This window comes from Hydra vulgaris, chromosome 08 (assembly GCF_038396675.1).
Source record: "Hydra vulgaris chromosome 08, alternate assembly HydraT2T_AEP".
NCBI lineage: Eukaryota > Metazoa > Cnidaria > Hydrozoa > Anthoathecata > Hydridae > Hydra > Hydra vulgaris.
Window position 1 is genome coordinate 33,889,092 of NC_088927.1, and position 18,409 is coordinate 33,907,500.

At 26.3% G+C, this 18,409-nt stretch overlaps 3 protein-coding genes across 3 annotated transcripts; all 3 read right to left on the reverse strand.

Moving 5' to 3' along the window:
- Positions 1-4,484: 4,484 nt before the first annotated feature.
- LOC100209937 (peroxisomal membrane protein PMP34) lies at positions 4,485-12,735 on the reverse strand. The gene is made up of 8 exons (XM_065803489.1): positions 12,412-12,735; positions 12,248-12,314; positions 12,025-12,179; positions 9,874-9,999; positions 8,458-8,618; positions 7,823-7,921; positions 5,528-5,586; positions 4,485-4,815 (listed from the first exon to the last, which is right to left on the reverse strand). Exons 1-8 carry the CDS (start codon positions 12,545-12,547, stop codon positions 4,659-4,661), a joined length of 960 nt encoding a protein of 319 aa, XP_065659561.1. The 5' UTR covers positions 12,548-12,735; the 3' UTR covers positions 4,485-4,658.
- A 382-nt stretch (positions 12,736-13,117) lies between these two features.
- LOC100202807 (soluble calcium-activated nucleotidase 1) lies at positions 13,118-14,620 on the reverse strand. The gene has a single exon (XM_065803488.1). It carries the CDS (start codon positions 14,559-14,561, stop codon positions 13,392-13,394), a length of 1,170 nt encoding a protein of 389 aa, XP_065659560.1. The 5' UTR covers positions 14,562-14,620; the 3' UTR covers positions 13,118-13,391.
- A 1,523-nt stretch (positions 14,621-16,143) lies between these two features.
- On the reverse strand, positions 16,144-17,326 carry LOC100199218 (cyclin-C). The gene is made up of 2 exons (XM_065803490.1): positions 17,184-17,326; positions 16,144-17,094 (listed from the first exon to the last, which is right to left on the reverse strand). Exon 2 carries the CDS (start codon positions 17,086-17,088, stop codon positions 16,231-16,233), a length of 858 nt encoding a protein of 285 aa, XP_065659562.1. The 5' UTR covers positions 17,089-17,094; positions 17,184-17,326; the 3' UTR covers positions 16,144-16,230.
- Between the last annotated feature and the right edge of the window lie 1,083 nt (positions 17,327-18,409).

An 18,409-nucleotide genomic window follows, 5' to 3' on the forward strand; every position in this document is an offset into this window, starting at 1 on the left:
TTAACAAATAGTTATTTGAATAATCTTTTTTGAACAAGTATCTTTATTTTAGATTTTTCAGATAATTTTTTTATATCGCGCGTAGTACAAGTAAAATACAAATAAAAAATATCTTTTAGTTCATTGAAATCTTTGTATAAAAAATAAGTATATTATACAGACAACGTCTTATAGAGCAGCCGTAGTGCAGTGGTTAGCGAGCTTACTTCAGGAGCTTCAGAAGGTCCGTATAAAATTGGCAAGGAAGGAGGCGTGAACTTTTCAAATGCTCTTCCACGGTGCTCTGTGATAAGACCGTAAGGACTTCTCGGGGTGCCTATAATAAAAATTAAAAAAAGAAGTTAAAGTTATTGTTGACAAAAAATTTAATGAAATGACCCAAAAGATAAAAATAAAACATTCAAATATAAGAAAATTAACAAATGTTCAAAATTTACAAGCAGTTTTTTCAAAATAGTTAAAAAATCAAGTATAAAATACTTTTTTTTCAAAATACGTTTTCACGTTTATTACAAAAATCAATCTTATTTATCTTTTTTCTGTATTTTCAAAAAAAATATTTAAAAGGTAATTGACAACAGAATTGTTAAATAAAAACAGAATTTATAACAAAAAAATAGAAAAAATCGAGCTTTCAAAAATGATAATCACCTGAACATGCAATTATTGAACTTGCCAATAAAGCATCATGTCCGCTTATAAAGGTGAACTGGTTTTAGGAGTTAATTAACCTGTTCAAACTCTTTAATACATTTAATCAGCTATTTTACTTTCAAAGCTAATGCATTACAATATTAAAGGATGAACATTTTAGGAAGTAAAAAATTTTGTGACAAAAAAAAACAATTTATATTGGAAAAATCAGGAAATTTAGAAAATGTATGCGGCGTTCCGTAAGGATCAATCCTGGGGCCTTGATTTTTTTCAATTTACTATAATGATATGCATAAAGGACCCCGTAAAATATCCTCAATTATGTATGCTGACTATAAAAAAAATTTTTTAGACACTTATAGCACTTACAACACTTTTAACAAATTTTTTCAAATATTTTTTGTTCGAAATAATGAACATTTAACTTGAAAACTTTAGCCTCTGTCTTGTAGCAAATAAGATATCTGTCCTTTAGCAAATAAGATATCTGTCTGTGTCAAAAAATTTCAAATAAAAAAACTGTCTGTGTAAAAAAATTTTGAAAAAAATAGTTTTAATATTTTTCATGGACAAAAAAAAAAGTTTTGTCTTTATTTCTCAATGACTTTTGAAGGGCACTTTAACGAAAGATTAATCTTTCGTTAAAGCGCCCTTCAAAAGTCCATAATTTATATTAGCTTTCATAATTTTATCACTATTAATTTCCATAATTTATATTAGCGTAGACCTCTAGCTTAAAGTTAAGTTGATAGACTTTTTTTATACTAGATTGCTTTTATACTTTAATGCAAGGGCATTACATTGCGTTAGTACAGTGTGGGCATTATCTATTTATTAGATCCTATCTTGCATTATTTTTTTGTAATCAGTTAAAAAACTCACCTTCATAGTATTGTTTATTTCTGCCAATTAACTACAATTAACTAGCAGAAATTTTAACTATAAGTATTAGGTGGGTTGCAGAACGCTCCCCTATTAATCGAACTAAAAGATTGTAGTGCTTTTTTACTATTTAGCGATGGAAATATTTATCTCTTATACAGGTGTGTTTTTAAATAGTAGCAATTCAAAGACTAAACATTGTTTAGTAACCCGGTAATTTTGTTCCCTAAAAATTATTGTTTTATACTCCTTCATTATTATAACCACACTATTATTCGCCTTTAAAAGTATCACAGATTTTATTTATTTGGAGGTGGCAAATGAATAAAAACTGCTGTATTGTACAAATTTGGTAATTTTTTGAAGACTAAAATTTTGCAGTACCCAAAAAAATTTATCTGAAACATCAAGCTACAAAAATTAAAACTAATAAAAGTTGTTCACCTTGTACTAATACACGGAATACACGACCAGTTTGAACATTTTTCACATGCAACCCATTTGCTGCTTGTAGGTTCGTCCCAAAGGCTTCTGCAAGAATAACATTGACGATTGTTATGATAAAGGTTACAATTCTCGGCAGGAAGATACTCAATATTTTGACTAGTAGATCTTTGTTGTTTCTTTATATTTCTTAGACCAGGGTTTGTTAAGTTTTAAAAGATTTTTTTTATCCTTTTTTTTTTAAACCTTTGTTCTTCAAGAATGGCTGCGTCGAGCTTTTTTTTCTCGAATAACTTTTTTAGTTGTTTTTTCATTTAATTTTATTTTTTTACCAGCTTACTTAGCTTCGTCATGAGCAATTGCAGATAATTCAGTCACATTATAACATGTTGTTCTTTTAATTGTTGTTCCTTTTTCTTTACTATCGGTAAGAGGCTTCGATCTATCTCTAAGTACATTGAGCACAGATTTATGAATATCAAAAGATGCTTGTTTAACGGCATTATTAAAACTATCCAGTTTTTTGAACAATATTTCTTGAAAGTCTATTCATAGAGTTTTTTAAAATTATTCCAATAGTGTTATCTTGTGAATCGGCTGACTTTCCAGAAAAACAATTGTCAATTTTGTCATTTGTTACATCTTAGCCCTATAGCCCCGATGGCAGTTCTTTGTGGAGATTTAAACAACTGAGTGGAAATATACAAGCTATTTCGAAACCACTACGTGCATTTTCTGCTTTAAAGCCTTTATTTACAATAAGCTTTTAACATGACAGGCAACTGTCGGTTACTCAAATTTAAATAAGAATTTCTAACCAAGTAAACTTCTAGAATTCGCTTTCATTCTACTTTTACAGTCTTAAAACTCCAACATCTAGTGGTTGCAAAAAATAACTTGTGTGAGCTGGCAATCGGAATAAAATTACGTTGTTTGATTCAGATAATCTTTTTAACTCAAATTTGTTGTGAGATGCATGGCCATCTAAAAATAGAAGTTTATACCATTCAAGTTTGTTTGCATGAATTAAAAAAATTGAACGAAACTATTCTACGAAATTTTCGCTTTCCATTCAATCTGATTTGCCGGTAGAATAATAAACATCAGCAGCTCCACCTCGAACACAAGCTTTCATCAAATTTTGACCTTTGTAAATGACTTGATGTGGTAGAAAACTTCCAAAAGCATCGTAGCAATTTAAAGTTGTAGTCAATTGTTTTTCATTTGTTGGGGATAAATAATGTTGAGTTTAACTTGAATGAAATTCAATCCACTATTGTCACAGTTGAACACATGAAACGGATTTTCATTTAAATCATGCTCTTGATAAACAGCGTTTCAGCATTTTAGGTGAACCATTTATCAATAATTACCGGTTGTTAAGATAACTCTCTTACAGCTTGCATGCAAGTAGCCTTTCTTTCACAAATGTTTTTCGCAAAAAAAACATTTGTGAAAGAAAGAAAAAAATAGAAGTAGGAGATCATTTTGCCCTTTTTTGCAGTTTTTAAGGGCTATTTATATACTTGATTTAATTAAAGACTCTGCGAAGAAAACTTTTGATCTTTTTTGTTTTGTCTATTAGTTAAATTTAGCGTTGCGTAATTTATGGACGATCCCTAAACTGTACAAGTTCAACAAAGAGCCTAATCGTTTTTTGGCAAATTGCTCTTAGCCTACTAACACTAACAGCTTCATTTAATCTTTGCAACCTGCAAAGTATAGTTGTTCTAGGAATGTTATAGCATAAAGCAACTTTTGAATATGACATTTTCTAATTACGATAGCCTCAATACAAAGCTTAATTTTCTTTTCGCCATTTTCATTTCCGTTAACTTTTGGCATTTTTTAAATTAACTAACGTTAAGATAAACAAGATGTTGAAAAATTCATTAAAAAACTTAAGAGCAACAACGTTGTTGGCATGTAAACGCCGACTTTTACTCACACAAAAAAGTTCTTAAACATTCCATAATCTATTCGAAATTTGGGAAACGTTTAGATTATGCAGAAAAAGTTTTTAAAACATCTTATATTGTTATTGAAAGTATTGCTAATTTTTGATTTTTTTTTCAAATAAATAATCACCGTTAAATTCTAAATCAAACAGTATGCAATTTAATTTGCTTTTTTTTTTTTTAAAAGTCGGTTTTAAATCATTGGTTTTTTGAGGTTTTAAAAAGTGTTTTACTTGCAATTAAAAAAAATTCATTGTACCAATATATATTTTTAAATCATTTTTTCATATTCTCATTATCCTTTGTCTTCCAATTTATTAATCAATTTTTCCTTTTGAAAATCCCACTAAAATAAAAGAGGTAACAAAAAGAGAACTAAAGATATTCGGAATTAGGGACTGTTTGGAATTGGAGAAATCTACGGTAATACCTTAAAATTGTGTATGTTTTTAGCTCTCTCTATATAAATTATAAATAGCTCTTGCATATTATACTTACATAATTTTTATATTTTTTATTAAATATAGTATAATAAAAATAAATACATTTATCCAAATTGAAATATATTTAAAAAATTAAAAAACTTTTAACAAAATGTTAATTATTGGTAAAAACAATAGACGATCATCAAAAATATTTTAGAAAATTCTCCGTATATTTTTGGTATTCCGACTAAATATAAGAGTTTTTTCTATACTTAAAACTATTTTATTAAAAGTACTATTTGTTCAAACGGTATTTACTTTTTTTAGAACTCAACAGCATATAGATAAGTGAAACTATTTTTTCGTAGGTCAAAAACATCAAAGCAGCAGTTAACACTGTTTGTACCAACTTGGTTTCCATGCCTTTAAATAAACCCCATAAACCTGAGTTCCTAAAGAAAAATATGACTAAAATATAAACGGAATTTTAGTTTTATATATAGTTATAAATAAGTTAAATTATCGATTGCAGATTACGGCCGGATTATATTACTGAAAAAATACATCAAAATATGGCATAAAACATTTTTAAAGTATTCGTTACACCACCGGTAAACAAATACAACAGTAGATACATTTTTAGGATACTAACTTGTTACAGCCAAAATCGCCAACAATTTAATGCTAAACAAACTTAAGATATTTTAAAAAACTTAATTTTTTGCTTAAAAATTTAGATGTCACACAGCTAGACTGTAATGTATAACTTTTGTGTATGTTGTGTATGACTTTTATAGATGTATGTAATGTCTTATGCATGTATGTTATGTCTTGTATGCATGTCTTGTATGCATGAACACATCGTTATATGAGCCTTTGCAGTAAATTTTGTCATAGTCATGCCAACGTTATAGTCGAAGTTATACTTTATTACATTATTGATTGTAGTCAAAACAACATTAAAGTTGAAGGAGTTGTCTTCTTTATCTAAATGTCAAAAAATTTTGTAGAATAGTTCAAAATATTTTTATACCTGGGATTGAAAAAGGATACCAAGATTGCTGTTTGACACGATATCAAAGCAATATATGCAAATCAATTTTATTACAATTTTTAAAAATTGAGCAAAAAATTTTTTTTTAAATTAACTATTAAACAACTAACCTTAAGACATGTGCAATGATTTGACTTACAGAGAGATTGCTTCCATTGCTTCTGTAAGCCTAAAAACAATGCTTCATAACAAAATAAATAAAGCCTAAAATAAATATTGTTAGTTCTACAGATTTAAGTCACCACAATAGTGGTAGATTTTGTACATTTTTTTGTAAAACTTTCAAAACACTAAATTTAATTCTGACAGTTTTTCAGACAAAGAAAAAAAAAAGAATAGAAAAGAAAAATCTTATTGCCATAACCAATGCCTTTTATCTATGTATATGTTACATATACATTTTATATATCAGATACTTCATCTACGTATATATGTATGTTTCAGATACCTCAGGAATGACACTTATTATGGCAATAACATTTTTCACTTTTTTGCTTGCACATTACTTTATTACTCTACCCTATTTAATTAAAGAGGTAAAAAGGGGGGAGGGGGAGGGGAAGGATCTAATAAAGGGAGATGGGGAGTATACACAAAGGTAAAAATTCATAGATTGGGGTGTCATAATTGTTGAGGTGGGCAGAGTTACATTCGAATTACATTGATTGGGGAGTCAATGGATTGTGGGGAAGGAAGGGAATAGATGGAGCAGATAGAGGTTGTGATTTTTCTTTGGAATCATTGGAAGGTATTGCAAAAGGAATGTATGAAATGATAGATATATTCAACTGGAATACAAGAATATAAAACATATTCTACCGGCTTTATATATATTTTTTTGTTTGGGTAGGGTGTCAACTCTTAGATAAGGTTAGGAGTTGTGGATGTTTTGAAAGAAAAACTTTGATTGGAGGGGTACTAATTAATTGAATTTGAGGAGATTTTTTTCCAAAATCAGAGATTACTCCCAACTCCCCCAACCCCTACAATTAGGTAGGAGAGAGTATGTATTTATATGTTTAGCAAGTAAAATTACATATATCTTTTATTTTAACATAATTCAGCCAAGCAAAACTACTAGTAATACTATACTTTTTTTTAAAAATAAAATTATTTTTACTTTTGATATAATTTAGTAAATTGGTTTCAGATAAAATAATTTTAAAACAAATGAATAAAAAAAAATTGAGAAAAAAAATTGAGAAAAAACATTGGTAGGTTATTCATTTAGGAAGTTTAAATTTACAAAACAATGTAAACTGATTTCTTTCACTCAATATTTTGTCATCATGTCAATGCTGTAGAATTATTGGTTGGTTTTATACTATTCAATGTCGATCAACCTGATCAAAAATAATTGCGCTGATGATATTAAAATTTTATCATGAAATCTTCAAATAGGCCGGCTTCAAATTCCAACACTTTTGTTATACATATCGAGTAAGTTTAAAATTTACTAAGTTGCATTTTAAGTGTCTTTGAATAGTCAAGTATAGTCAGTATATACACCAAGCAGCCAGTATACCTCTAATCAAGCTCTGCTTCAGTTGTGTATTCTTTTAGATGACAAAAATATTAGAAAATATTCAGCACATGGTAAAAAAGATAATCCTTAAATTCTTTAGGTGTAAAAAATAACATATAAAGAAGGCTGAAAATAATTATATTAAGAACATTAAAAAAAAAAAAGATTTTATTAAGAATAATAAATAAATATAAAAGATAATAAAAATTAATAACTCTTTTCAAAAAAAAACTAAATTATTGTTAATACTATTTAATCAATATTTTCAATAATATGAAATTGTATTTGATTTCATTTTATTATATGCATTTGTATGAGCTTGTAATCAAGCTTTATAGGAGATATAAATGACTAAATGGTTGGTACATATGTAATATAACTTATGTAATGTATATGTAACATATCATATATATGATTTATATAACATATATATATATATATATATATATATATATATATATATATATATATATATATATATATATATATATATATATATATATATGATTTATATGTAACATCATATATATGATTTATATGTAACATCATATATATGATTTATATGTAACATATCATATAAATGTTTATATGTAACATCATATATATGTTTATATGTTACATATCATTTATATGATTTATATGTAGCATATCATATATATGATTTATATGTAGCATATCATGTTGGTGCATATTTAATATAGCTTATAAAAAAAAAATCTTTAAAACACAAGCAAAAAGATTCAAAATTTTTATTAAAAGATTTTTTTGCAAACTTTCTTATAATAAAAAATAAAGAGAACTTTATGCAAAAACTATGTTTATTTATACCCCTTGTGGCAAGGTAACCTAATTTTTTGATAATCTCTGTAAAAATATATACCCTTTGTCTGCACTGTACCAATTGCAATGGATATGTTAAAACTGTAGCAACAGCCTTTGCAAAACCTCCCAGCAGAAACGATTCAAGTGAAGATAATTGCTGAATAAATAATTAAAAAAAAATAATGAATTGTATTCTAAATTAATCAATAAAAGCAAATTAAATGAAAATTATAAATCATATTTTTCACTCATAATCCTAACAATATATATTAATAAGGACTAATAAAAATACACACACACACAAAATGCAACAACAATATACATGAATAATAACTAATAACAACAGTTTCATGAAAACTTGGACAACTTTTCATAAAACTTGCTAGCTTGCATCCAAGTTGTTTTAAGAAAAATTCAATTCAACAAGCTTTTGCCACCAGATGCTACTGCAACACTGATGTTGGTTCCAGAACATTTTCACTCAATACAGGAACTATCCTCAGGAAATCAAATATGGTACTAAACATATTTTTTGAATGTGGGTTAGCACTTTTTTGCAAAACACCTCCCTTGTAATCTAACAATTCCCCATCAAATTACCCAACATCTCTTTAAAACTTCTAACTATTAGTGTCTCAATAATAAGTCTATAATAATTATGATAGTTTGAAAAAGAATATGATGAAAACAAACCAAATTTTTTCCACTTCTGATTTTGGAACGTAGTAAAACACGCTTTAAAGCTTCATAAACCATGAAATGAATGGCTGGATTTCCAGAAAGTATAAACGAAGTCTGAACACCATTCCACAATGCAGCAACACCTTCTTCATCTGCTATTGTGCAAACTCCATCTAAGATTAATAATAAACAGATAATAAAATACTTAACAAAAGGAAAAAAACTTTCTAATTACTGTTAATGGATTACATTTTTAAATTAAGACTTTCTTAATTTATAGCAGCTAATGCTTATAAAATCTTCTCTCAAAACATGTTATGTAAAAGATGCACGATGTTTCTTATGACGATTGATATTTCTAATAGTTAGTGACAATAATAAAATTTCTTATACTATTCTTACATTTCTTTTAATAGAAGAAATTACAAAATAACATTAGAAATTTAAGTCTAAAAAAAATATCATAAGAAACATTAAAGTCTAAAAAATTTGGGAATAATTAAATAAAATAAAATAGGTACAACTTTGATGATTGGTTTATTGTGATGATTTTGTGATGCAGTCTTTCCAATTTTACCAGAGAATTTAATTAGAGTGTTTGTATCACGAATCAGTTGTGCTAAAACATGGTGTAAAGGCAATTCTTTGCTATACAGCGCACAACCAATTTCATATTTTTGTTAAGTTTTCTTTTAATACATGTACCTTAGCCCAGCTTTTATACCTATACATTACCGGTCACTTTATTTATACATTACCGGTCACTTTATTTATACATTACCAGTCACTTTGTTTACAAATTTTAAAGAACAATTTCTCTATGTTTACAGAATTATTCAGTTTTTTTTACTATTTTTGTTTCAAAAGAATTTCTAAATAGTAAAAAATAAAAAATATTAAAAAAATCTAACATTTCTAAAAGTGTGGGTGTTCACAACAGGTTGGCAATCAACCTCTCTTAATATACAGCTGCAGGCTTTTTTTGTATACTTTTAAATAAAAAGTTCTCCTGGAAACAAATGTAGTTTTATCATTGTGAGCAATAAAAATTTACAAAACAAAATACCATTTAAATTTTTTTTTTCTTCTTTTATAATTTAATAATTATACTTATGATTGCAAAAACTTCAAACATTAAAAGAAAAGGAAAGTCTATTAATAATGAAGGATTAGCAATCGCTGTTAAAAACCATATCGGATATTTAAAAACATATCAGATATTTTTACACAACCTGTTAAATCCTCCATTTTCGAGAGCAAATCCAACACTTTCAAAATAAATTAACTATTGCTTAAGCACTTATTTACTTCAACCATAAAGATAAAACAAAAATAACAAAAAATATAAAAGCAATAAAAATATCATCGAATATATAGCAAAATATCGACAAGTTTATAATACCTAATTCAAGACAAATACCTACTCACGAATTAATCCTTTTAGTTCAGTCCTTTTTACATTTTGTTGAGAATTATCACTAGATTTAACCCCTTGCAATTTCAATCGAGTATTTGCCACCCATAGAGGGGTGGTTACCAGTGCATTGATGCATCCTAAACCCAGATTTAATATATAAGAAAAACTTTTAAAAATAAATACAATTTTTTTATTTCTTATTTAACAAATTTTGTTTTTTAAACTTAAGCATTTAAGAGAATATAACAAAATTTATTCAATTCTCTCAAAATTACAAAAGGGAGATAGAATCCTAATAATCTTATGTCACAAGATATAACTCAAAAATCGCTTTTTTTTTAAACATTATTTTTAAAAGATAAAATATTGTTTATTACATAAAGGGGAAAAATAATTTCTATAAATAGCAATTACACAAAAGTAATAAAGTAATAAAGTAATTGCACAAACAATATTAAAAAATAAATTATTAAATTAACAAAAGAAATAAAACATTTTATCCATGTCTTATTTTCATTTAGTTTTCCTGAAATATAATTAAATAGTTAATCATTTTATTTCAATGTTTCTCCAATAAATTTAACTTATATTATAACTAGTTATATTATAACCTTTCTTTATAACTAGTTGGATTTTTTTTTTTTTTTTGCAACAATATTCCATACAAGGAAGGATAAGAGATTTATAAAGGTAGAGAATGGTAGCATTAAGTAAGATCTATTAAGATAGAGAATGGTGGCACGAGTAATATTTATAAAGTTAGAGAATGGAGGCATGAAAATGACAAACATGATAAAAACCTTAGTAGATTTTTTGCAATAAATTATATTTTCAATAAGAAACCAGTATTGAAAGATAAAATAAACACAACTTTTAATAGAAAACTAGACAACTGTTTAATAAAAAATCAGACAAATTTCAATTTTCTCAAACAAATACAACTTTCTCAATATGTCTTTTATAGAGAACACAACTTTCTCACTATAAACTATAAACAAAACACAACTTCTAAACTTTTGTCTGGACCATAATTTTACTCTGAACCATCAATCATCAAGCATCAAATCAACAACAACAACTTTTGAAATTTAATTTTTTTCATAATTTTTAGTGAAACTTGAAACAATATTAACATTTTCTAAGAACTGTTCTGCATGCTGTCAATTTAAAAACTTTTTAAATATTTAACTTTTGAGTTATTATCTACTTTTAACTTTGTCTAGAAGTCTTATTCCAAAATCTAATAAAAACATCCATCTGATATTTTTCAAAATAAAGTTCATACTTTTATCAAACAGTAGCAAGAAATAAAGTTCATACTTTTATCAAACAGTAGCAAAAAATAAGGAAAGTGAAATAAATAAGGAGTTTTTTATTTAAAATAATTACACACTAAGGTGCTATTTCATAATTAAAATAATTACATTTTGCCTTTTCCAAGTAAATTGTCTTTTTTATTGGAAACATAATTTTAAACAACTGGTTTAATGGATGATCTAAATGATAAATAACTTTAATAGCCCAAAGAATTTATGCATTTCAGGTATTGTTATTTAGAACGAGATTAAAATGCCTGATTGCTTGATGGTAGTAACGTTACAATACTTGTTGATGTTTCATTTAATTATATTTTAAGGAAAAAGTCTACATTCTGTAAACAAGAAAGTACTTTCTGCTTATGTTTTTTGTTCAAAGCATGTGAAAACAACATGCTGCTATCCATTGATAGATCTATGTCTTTGGAGTACAGATTGATCCATATAATATAAACTTTTCTATGAATCACCTTGAAAATAAAATGTTTTTTACTTATTACATTTGTTCGAACTAAATAAAAATAAATTGATTAATTTTCTTGTTAAGACATACTTATAACCTACTTATATCCTTTTATATTTTTCTTCTAATATCTCAATCATCTTGTAGATGCACAACTGAAATAAATTACCATTTTACCAATATTGTTTATTTTAAAAAAAAAGCAACTGATTCTATTTTCTACAACAACAACAACTCAAAGAACGGAAGAAGGATCGTTTAATTAAACTATTGTAAATAAAACTCTAAACTTAATGGCACTGTATCCAGCTCCAAAAGAAAATATAATAATAATAATCATTCAATAATTTTTAAAACTTTTTATATATATGTGCAAAAAATACCTGATATATATCCAAATAACAAATCTTTTCCAGAAGATGCTTTTAATCCTTTTATAATTGCTAATGTCTTCATTCCATTAAAAACATAGAAATAAACAAAATTGGAGCAGTATAAACTGCTTAGAACAGGTGACAAACCACGATATAACGTATCACTAAAAATTTATAAATATATTATTATTTTAAAAGAAAAACATTTAAACAAATATGACAAAAACCTTACACTCCTTCTTCCTTTGTTAGTTGTTTCATAGCCTGGAGTGGCCCCATTGATTTTAGACTGTCGTCAGCTAAAAATGGATATAGTTATAAAAAAAAAATTTCTCAAAAAATTACAAAAAATAGGTTTTTAAAAAAACTAAGATAAAATCAGTGAATAAATAAAACCTTGTAAACGAGTTCGAACTGTATCAAATGGATAAAAAGCAGTCATTGCAACAACACTGCCAGTTGCTCCAGCAAAAGCATGAATAAAATTATCATAAGAAAATAACATTTGAAAACCCTTGTCTTTTTCAGCCATTTTCTTTTGACTTAAAAAATATATGTTTCCGTGTTAAAAACTTCCATGTTTTGAAAACTATTCTTAAAAATGTAAAAAAAATGTTTGGTAAACAAGTTCAACCTTAAATAAAGGTTTGTTGCAGTGTTAACCAATGTGCCCTGTTAACTAAAAGATGTGTGAACCAAATACAATATTTATAATGGGCTAAAATAATTTTTTATTAAATTAGTGTTAAACACTAATTTAATAAAAAATAAAATTTAAAATTTTTTCCTAAGATTTATGTAAAACTTATTCAAGACTATTAAAATAAAAAACATATTTTTTATTTTAAAAACATGTATTGCTAAATGAAAAACATTTTAAACCATGATTTAATGTAAAATAACTTTTTCTGTTAAAAAGAGAATTTATCATTGCCACTCAAACTTTCAAAACAAGAATATAAATTTATAAAAAAAGAGCACCAAATATACAAGATGTAATATGAAAATAGTATTTGAAAACATTTTTCTTTTTTTATTTGAACCATTTTTGAAATAAACGAAAAAAAAATATTATTTTAATAAATAAAATAGTCAACATGGCTTCATTAAAAAAAACTCTCTTACACCAAACATCTTTGATAACAGTCAAAAATTCAAAGAAGTCAAAAATCAAACGAAAACTTTACAAAACAATCTTAATAAAAACCAGTTTTTCACTAAAATAATTAACACACTTGGTTAAATATAAAGATTTATTAAATAGTATAAAAATACTTAATCTGATCATATAAAAAATTATGATCCTATTAGCTAGCTAAATATAAATTATAAATAAAAAATAATAATTTTTATTAAATAATTGCACAGAAGACATGTCATATAAATTCAACCCCTTCAAACTTATCAGAAGCAAACTGCATTTCTGGCATAATGATATTTCCTTGAATGTCAAAAATCATTATATATGTACTAATATTTCCATCAACTTCTTTAGTCTTTAAAGCAAGTATTTCCTTTTGATTTGTGCCCGGAATAAACTTGAATGATGAGAAACCATGAGTTTGATCTAATTCACCAACATGAACAACATTGATATCAGTGAAGTCCTCTTTGCAAGATATAAGAACATTTGTTCCTCTGTGTTCGTCTGATTTATCATCGTATTTTAATTTTGACATTCTTCGAGGCAAAAAGAACCAGCGCTTGTTTTTACTACTCCACATAACTGCTTCATGAACCATATATCCTGGAAATGTAATTCCAACAGCTTCGCGAATCTTTAAGAAATTCAAAGTCCAATTATGGTGAGTGACTCCCCCAAGAGAATCAATACTTTTCACAAACAAAGGATTATAATTTATAAACTCTCCAGTTTTTGATGTCCATTCTTTACCAAGCCCACCAACAAACAAAACACCATCTTTAACTGTCATCCATTCCGATTTAAAACCTTTGTCTGTTTCTCCGTCCCCATCCATTAATATCAGCCAAGGTATAGCTTTACCATTTTTGATTTGATAAATAATACCTGTGCGGTCGTCGACTGAATATAACTTTTTATTAAACACACATAACTCAGAAAGTTCTAACCCACGTCCTTTTTCATTAATTTGCGTTGTTATAGTCTGGGTGTCCACCCACCGTATACTATAACCACTACTTTTTTTTAACAGATACCCTGTTTTAAGATAACTTTTCCATGTATATTCTTGGTCAAACACCTTCGAGCGCTCTTCGTCCAAGTCAGCAATCACAGCAATTTTGTACTCAATACCAGACTCGGTAACTTCAGGAGATGAAAGAGGATATATAGGATCATAATGGCACAATTTTTGTTGAAGTGAGCGATGAGAAAATTCTAGTGCAGGACAGACAGAAGAAGTAAATTCTGACTGAACTCCTGTTTTTGCATATGGAAGCAAATTAAACATATAAATTAAAAACATCATTCCTATAAAAAATGTTGAATACATAACATAATGTCGTAAATCTTTTTGGTACCGAACTTTCTCTAAGAATTTTTTCAACATTCTATTCCTGACCATCACTGCAACATAATGTATATAGTTATCATCTAAAAATTTAAAGCAATAATCATAAGCAATGTTGTATTTATAGCTTAAAGAAGAAAATTTAATAACTAGATGGGTTGTATGATCATGGGTTTTATATATATATATATATATATATATATATATATATATATATATATATATATATATATATATATATATATATATATATATATATATGTGCACAAATTGTTTTGCGCACTTAGCTAAGTGCACAAAACTGTTTGCTGTTTGTATTTTTTCCCTCACAGCATGCTTATATAGGGAGCTGTGAGGAGTTTGGCATATATTGATTATATTACATATCTAGGAAAAACATCCAAGGAAGTACTGCTACATTTACTAATACATATATATATATATATATATACATATATACATATATACATATATATATATATATATATATATATATATATATATATATATATATATATATATACATATATACATATATACATATATATATATATATATATATATATATATATATATATATATATGTATATATATATATATATATGTGTATATATATATATATATATATGTGTATATATATATATATATATATATATATATATATATATATATATATATATATATATATATATATATATATATATATATATATATATATATATATTACAAGGTATTTATTCTAAATTTTTAAAATCGTACATAAACATATATAAAATATTTATTAAAAAAGACATAATTCTTTCTTATTCATGTTTAATATCCATGACTCAGCACATGCGTGGTTTTTCTATTTAAATATGACATTATGGAATATAGTTTTAGCATTAACCAAGCATTAACCAGTTTTGAAGAAATTAAGATTGAGTATTTTTAATGTGATACTACAACTAGAAAAATTACTATATACTAGTTTTTTGAGCTACTACCCTTCCCCACAATTAAACTAATTTTATGTCAGAGTTATCTTTTTCTTTAACCACAGTTAAAGAGTCTCAAACCTAATATAAGTTTAACATCATGGCAAATAATTTGGTTTAACAATGTATGTATTAGGTGAAGACCTGATGATTGTAAAATGTGCAAAATAAAGTCTAACACAATGACAATAACAAAATAATAATGAAACAACATTATTATTTTGTTAATGATAACAACAAAATCTTTAATTAAAACAAAAATAATTTTGAACATTATATTTATTTGATAATAGCAATAACTAAGTATATAATAATAGATAAGTTTCAAATTTTTAATAATAGATAACATCCATATTTTAGACAAAAAAAGCACACAGCTGCAACTTAAGATGTGGTAATGGTTTAGTGGTAGAGCACTCATCTCATAAGTTTGCAACTTGTTTCTTTGCATAGCAGCTTTATTCATTAAGGCTTGTGTGATGGAATTAAAATGTAGAGATAAATGGTTGTAACAATAATAAAAATAATAGTAATAAAAAAAATAATTAATTTAAAACTTTGAAAAAAAAGTAAAAATAATAAAAAACACAAACATTTATTAAAAAGATTTAAATTTTTTAAAGTTCACACACAAAAAACCAATAATAAGAGAAAAAATATATATATAAATCTTTTTTTATTTAATTATAAATATATAATAAATTACATTTTTTTGTTAATACTTGATGTTCTTACATTTCACATTTTTATCTCATACTAGGTGAAGGTGTATGCTGGTGAGCTAGAGGTGTTGTTGAAGATGGTCGAGATGCTGGAGGACATTTTGGCTTTGGCATTTTGGCTAACAATCCTGATATTTCTTTTTTTTCATCAAATGTTTTCCAGACTTCATAAAGACTTAAAATATGCTTGACAACTTCAAGCACTTTATCAATTCCTATGTTTAATTCAGCAAACCACTGGTGGCAGTCTCGTTTTTCAAAAACGCAAGCCATATAAATTGAAGCAAGAGCAATTAAGTATGGGGGAAATAACAAACACACATCACTGCGTAAACTGTCATTAACTACTCGCCAAGCAAATGGCAAAATACTACTTTCCTGTCCCATATCTACCACATATTTAGTAAGAGGCCTGTATGGGTGAAACACAATCAGACAGCAATCCATAACTTCTAGCAAAAAAAACTCACATTCTAATATCTGATTAATTCGATAAGGATACTCTGATGGATAAGCATAACTAAACCTTGATTTACAAACAGTAGTACAAGCACTTATCAACCGGCTATTAGACATTGGTCCATACTCTTCCACTTTTGAAGCAACATAAAGACATGTCGGTGCTAGTAATAGTGGATCAGCACTTTTTAAAGAATGACGCGAATAAAAACGTTTTAAATAGATTATTGCAGTTGCAATAACTTGTTGACGTAATTTAAGACACTCTCCAAGGGTCTGTATAAAGTGACAAAAAAAAATATGAAGTTTACGAATTTCTTTACTTGTAAGATATTTTGAATCATGAAGCATTTCTGCAGAGAGTTCTTCCGGATTTAGCATCCACTGCTGACAATGTGAAGATAGCCAAAAGTTTCCAGCCATTTTTATCTTTGATAGAAAAAAAATATCGATTGTGAAAAAATTAATTTTAAAATTAAATAAAAGAACACAAAAAATTAAAAACAGAAATCGGCAACCTGTTCATGGTACTATATTTGTATATAGTATATGCACTCTTTCCATAGCTCAAAACACCTTTTTGTTTTACATTTGTTATTTTGACCATTTATTTGAATTAAATTTTAGAAAAAAAGTTACTTTGCTTTTTGTGCTAATTTTGGTTAAAGAAATCCAAAACTCTACTATTAAAAAACAATTTTTAAAATTCTTGAACCTTACCTTCTTAGATTTGGTACTGAATTAATGGAATCCAAAATTATATTAAGTTAAACAATCATGATGTTACAATGGCTTTATGAAATGGTTGCCGACCACTCATGTTCTTAAAAGCAACTTTCTGTAAGAATCAAGAATCATCTAAAATCATAGTTTCCAAAAAATCATTTAAAAATAATTATACTAAAAGTTTTATTCCAAAATTAATAAAAAAAACTTTTTTTTTATAAATATGGTAGATGAAAGTTTATTTTATTTTAAACCTATGGCAATACTCGTTTTTGCCATAGGTTTACAATAAAATAAACTTTTAATGTAAACCTATGGCTTTAGCCATTATGAGGTCCCAAAAATTGCGCTAATTGATTATAACTCTGTTTTTAAGCTAGATTTTGAGCCTAACCCCTTATTTTATAATAAGTATGTTTGTGTTTTTAGGTACTATTCTAGATAATTGTGATAATTGTTTTAAAAATATTATGGGATACTAAATTGTTGACTTTACCTGTTTTATCATTATTAGTTCAAAATGAAACTTAACTAGCCAATAAACAATAATCAGGTAAAATACCCATTGAAAAGTATATAGTTTGTTCTGTTTTCAAGTTTAAAATGCTTTTGACACTATTTGGTCAATATTCCTAAAAATTTGTCAATTTTTAAAGTTCATACTAAAAGATTTATTTTGGAATAAATCTTTTAGTATGATTAGTACCAACATATTAAAAACAATCCATTTTAGAGGAGGTCACTATTAAAAATTTGTACTTTTGCCTGATTCTTACAGAAAGTTGCTCTTAATCTCTCAAATTTGTCAATAACAGTGTGAAGAAATAAAGAAATTTAAAGTTCTTTTCAATAAAATTAACTTTAAAAAGAAATTAAATAAACAAAAAACATAATTCATAATTTAAGTATGGACAATCAAGTTAGGATTTTATACACTTTTTTTTTTGAGCACACTGAAAATAAAAATAAACAAATTCTTTAAATGTTGAATTTAATGATTTATTAAAAAAACCTAATA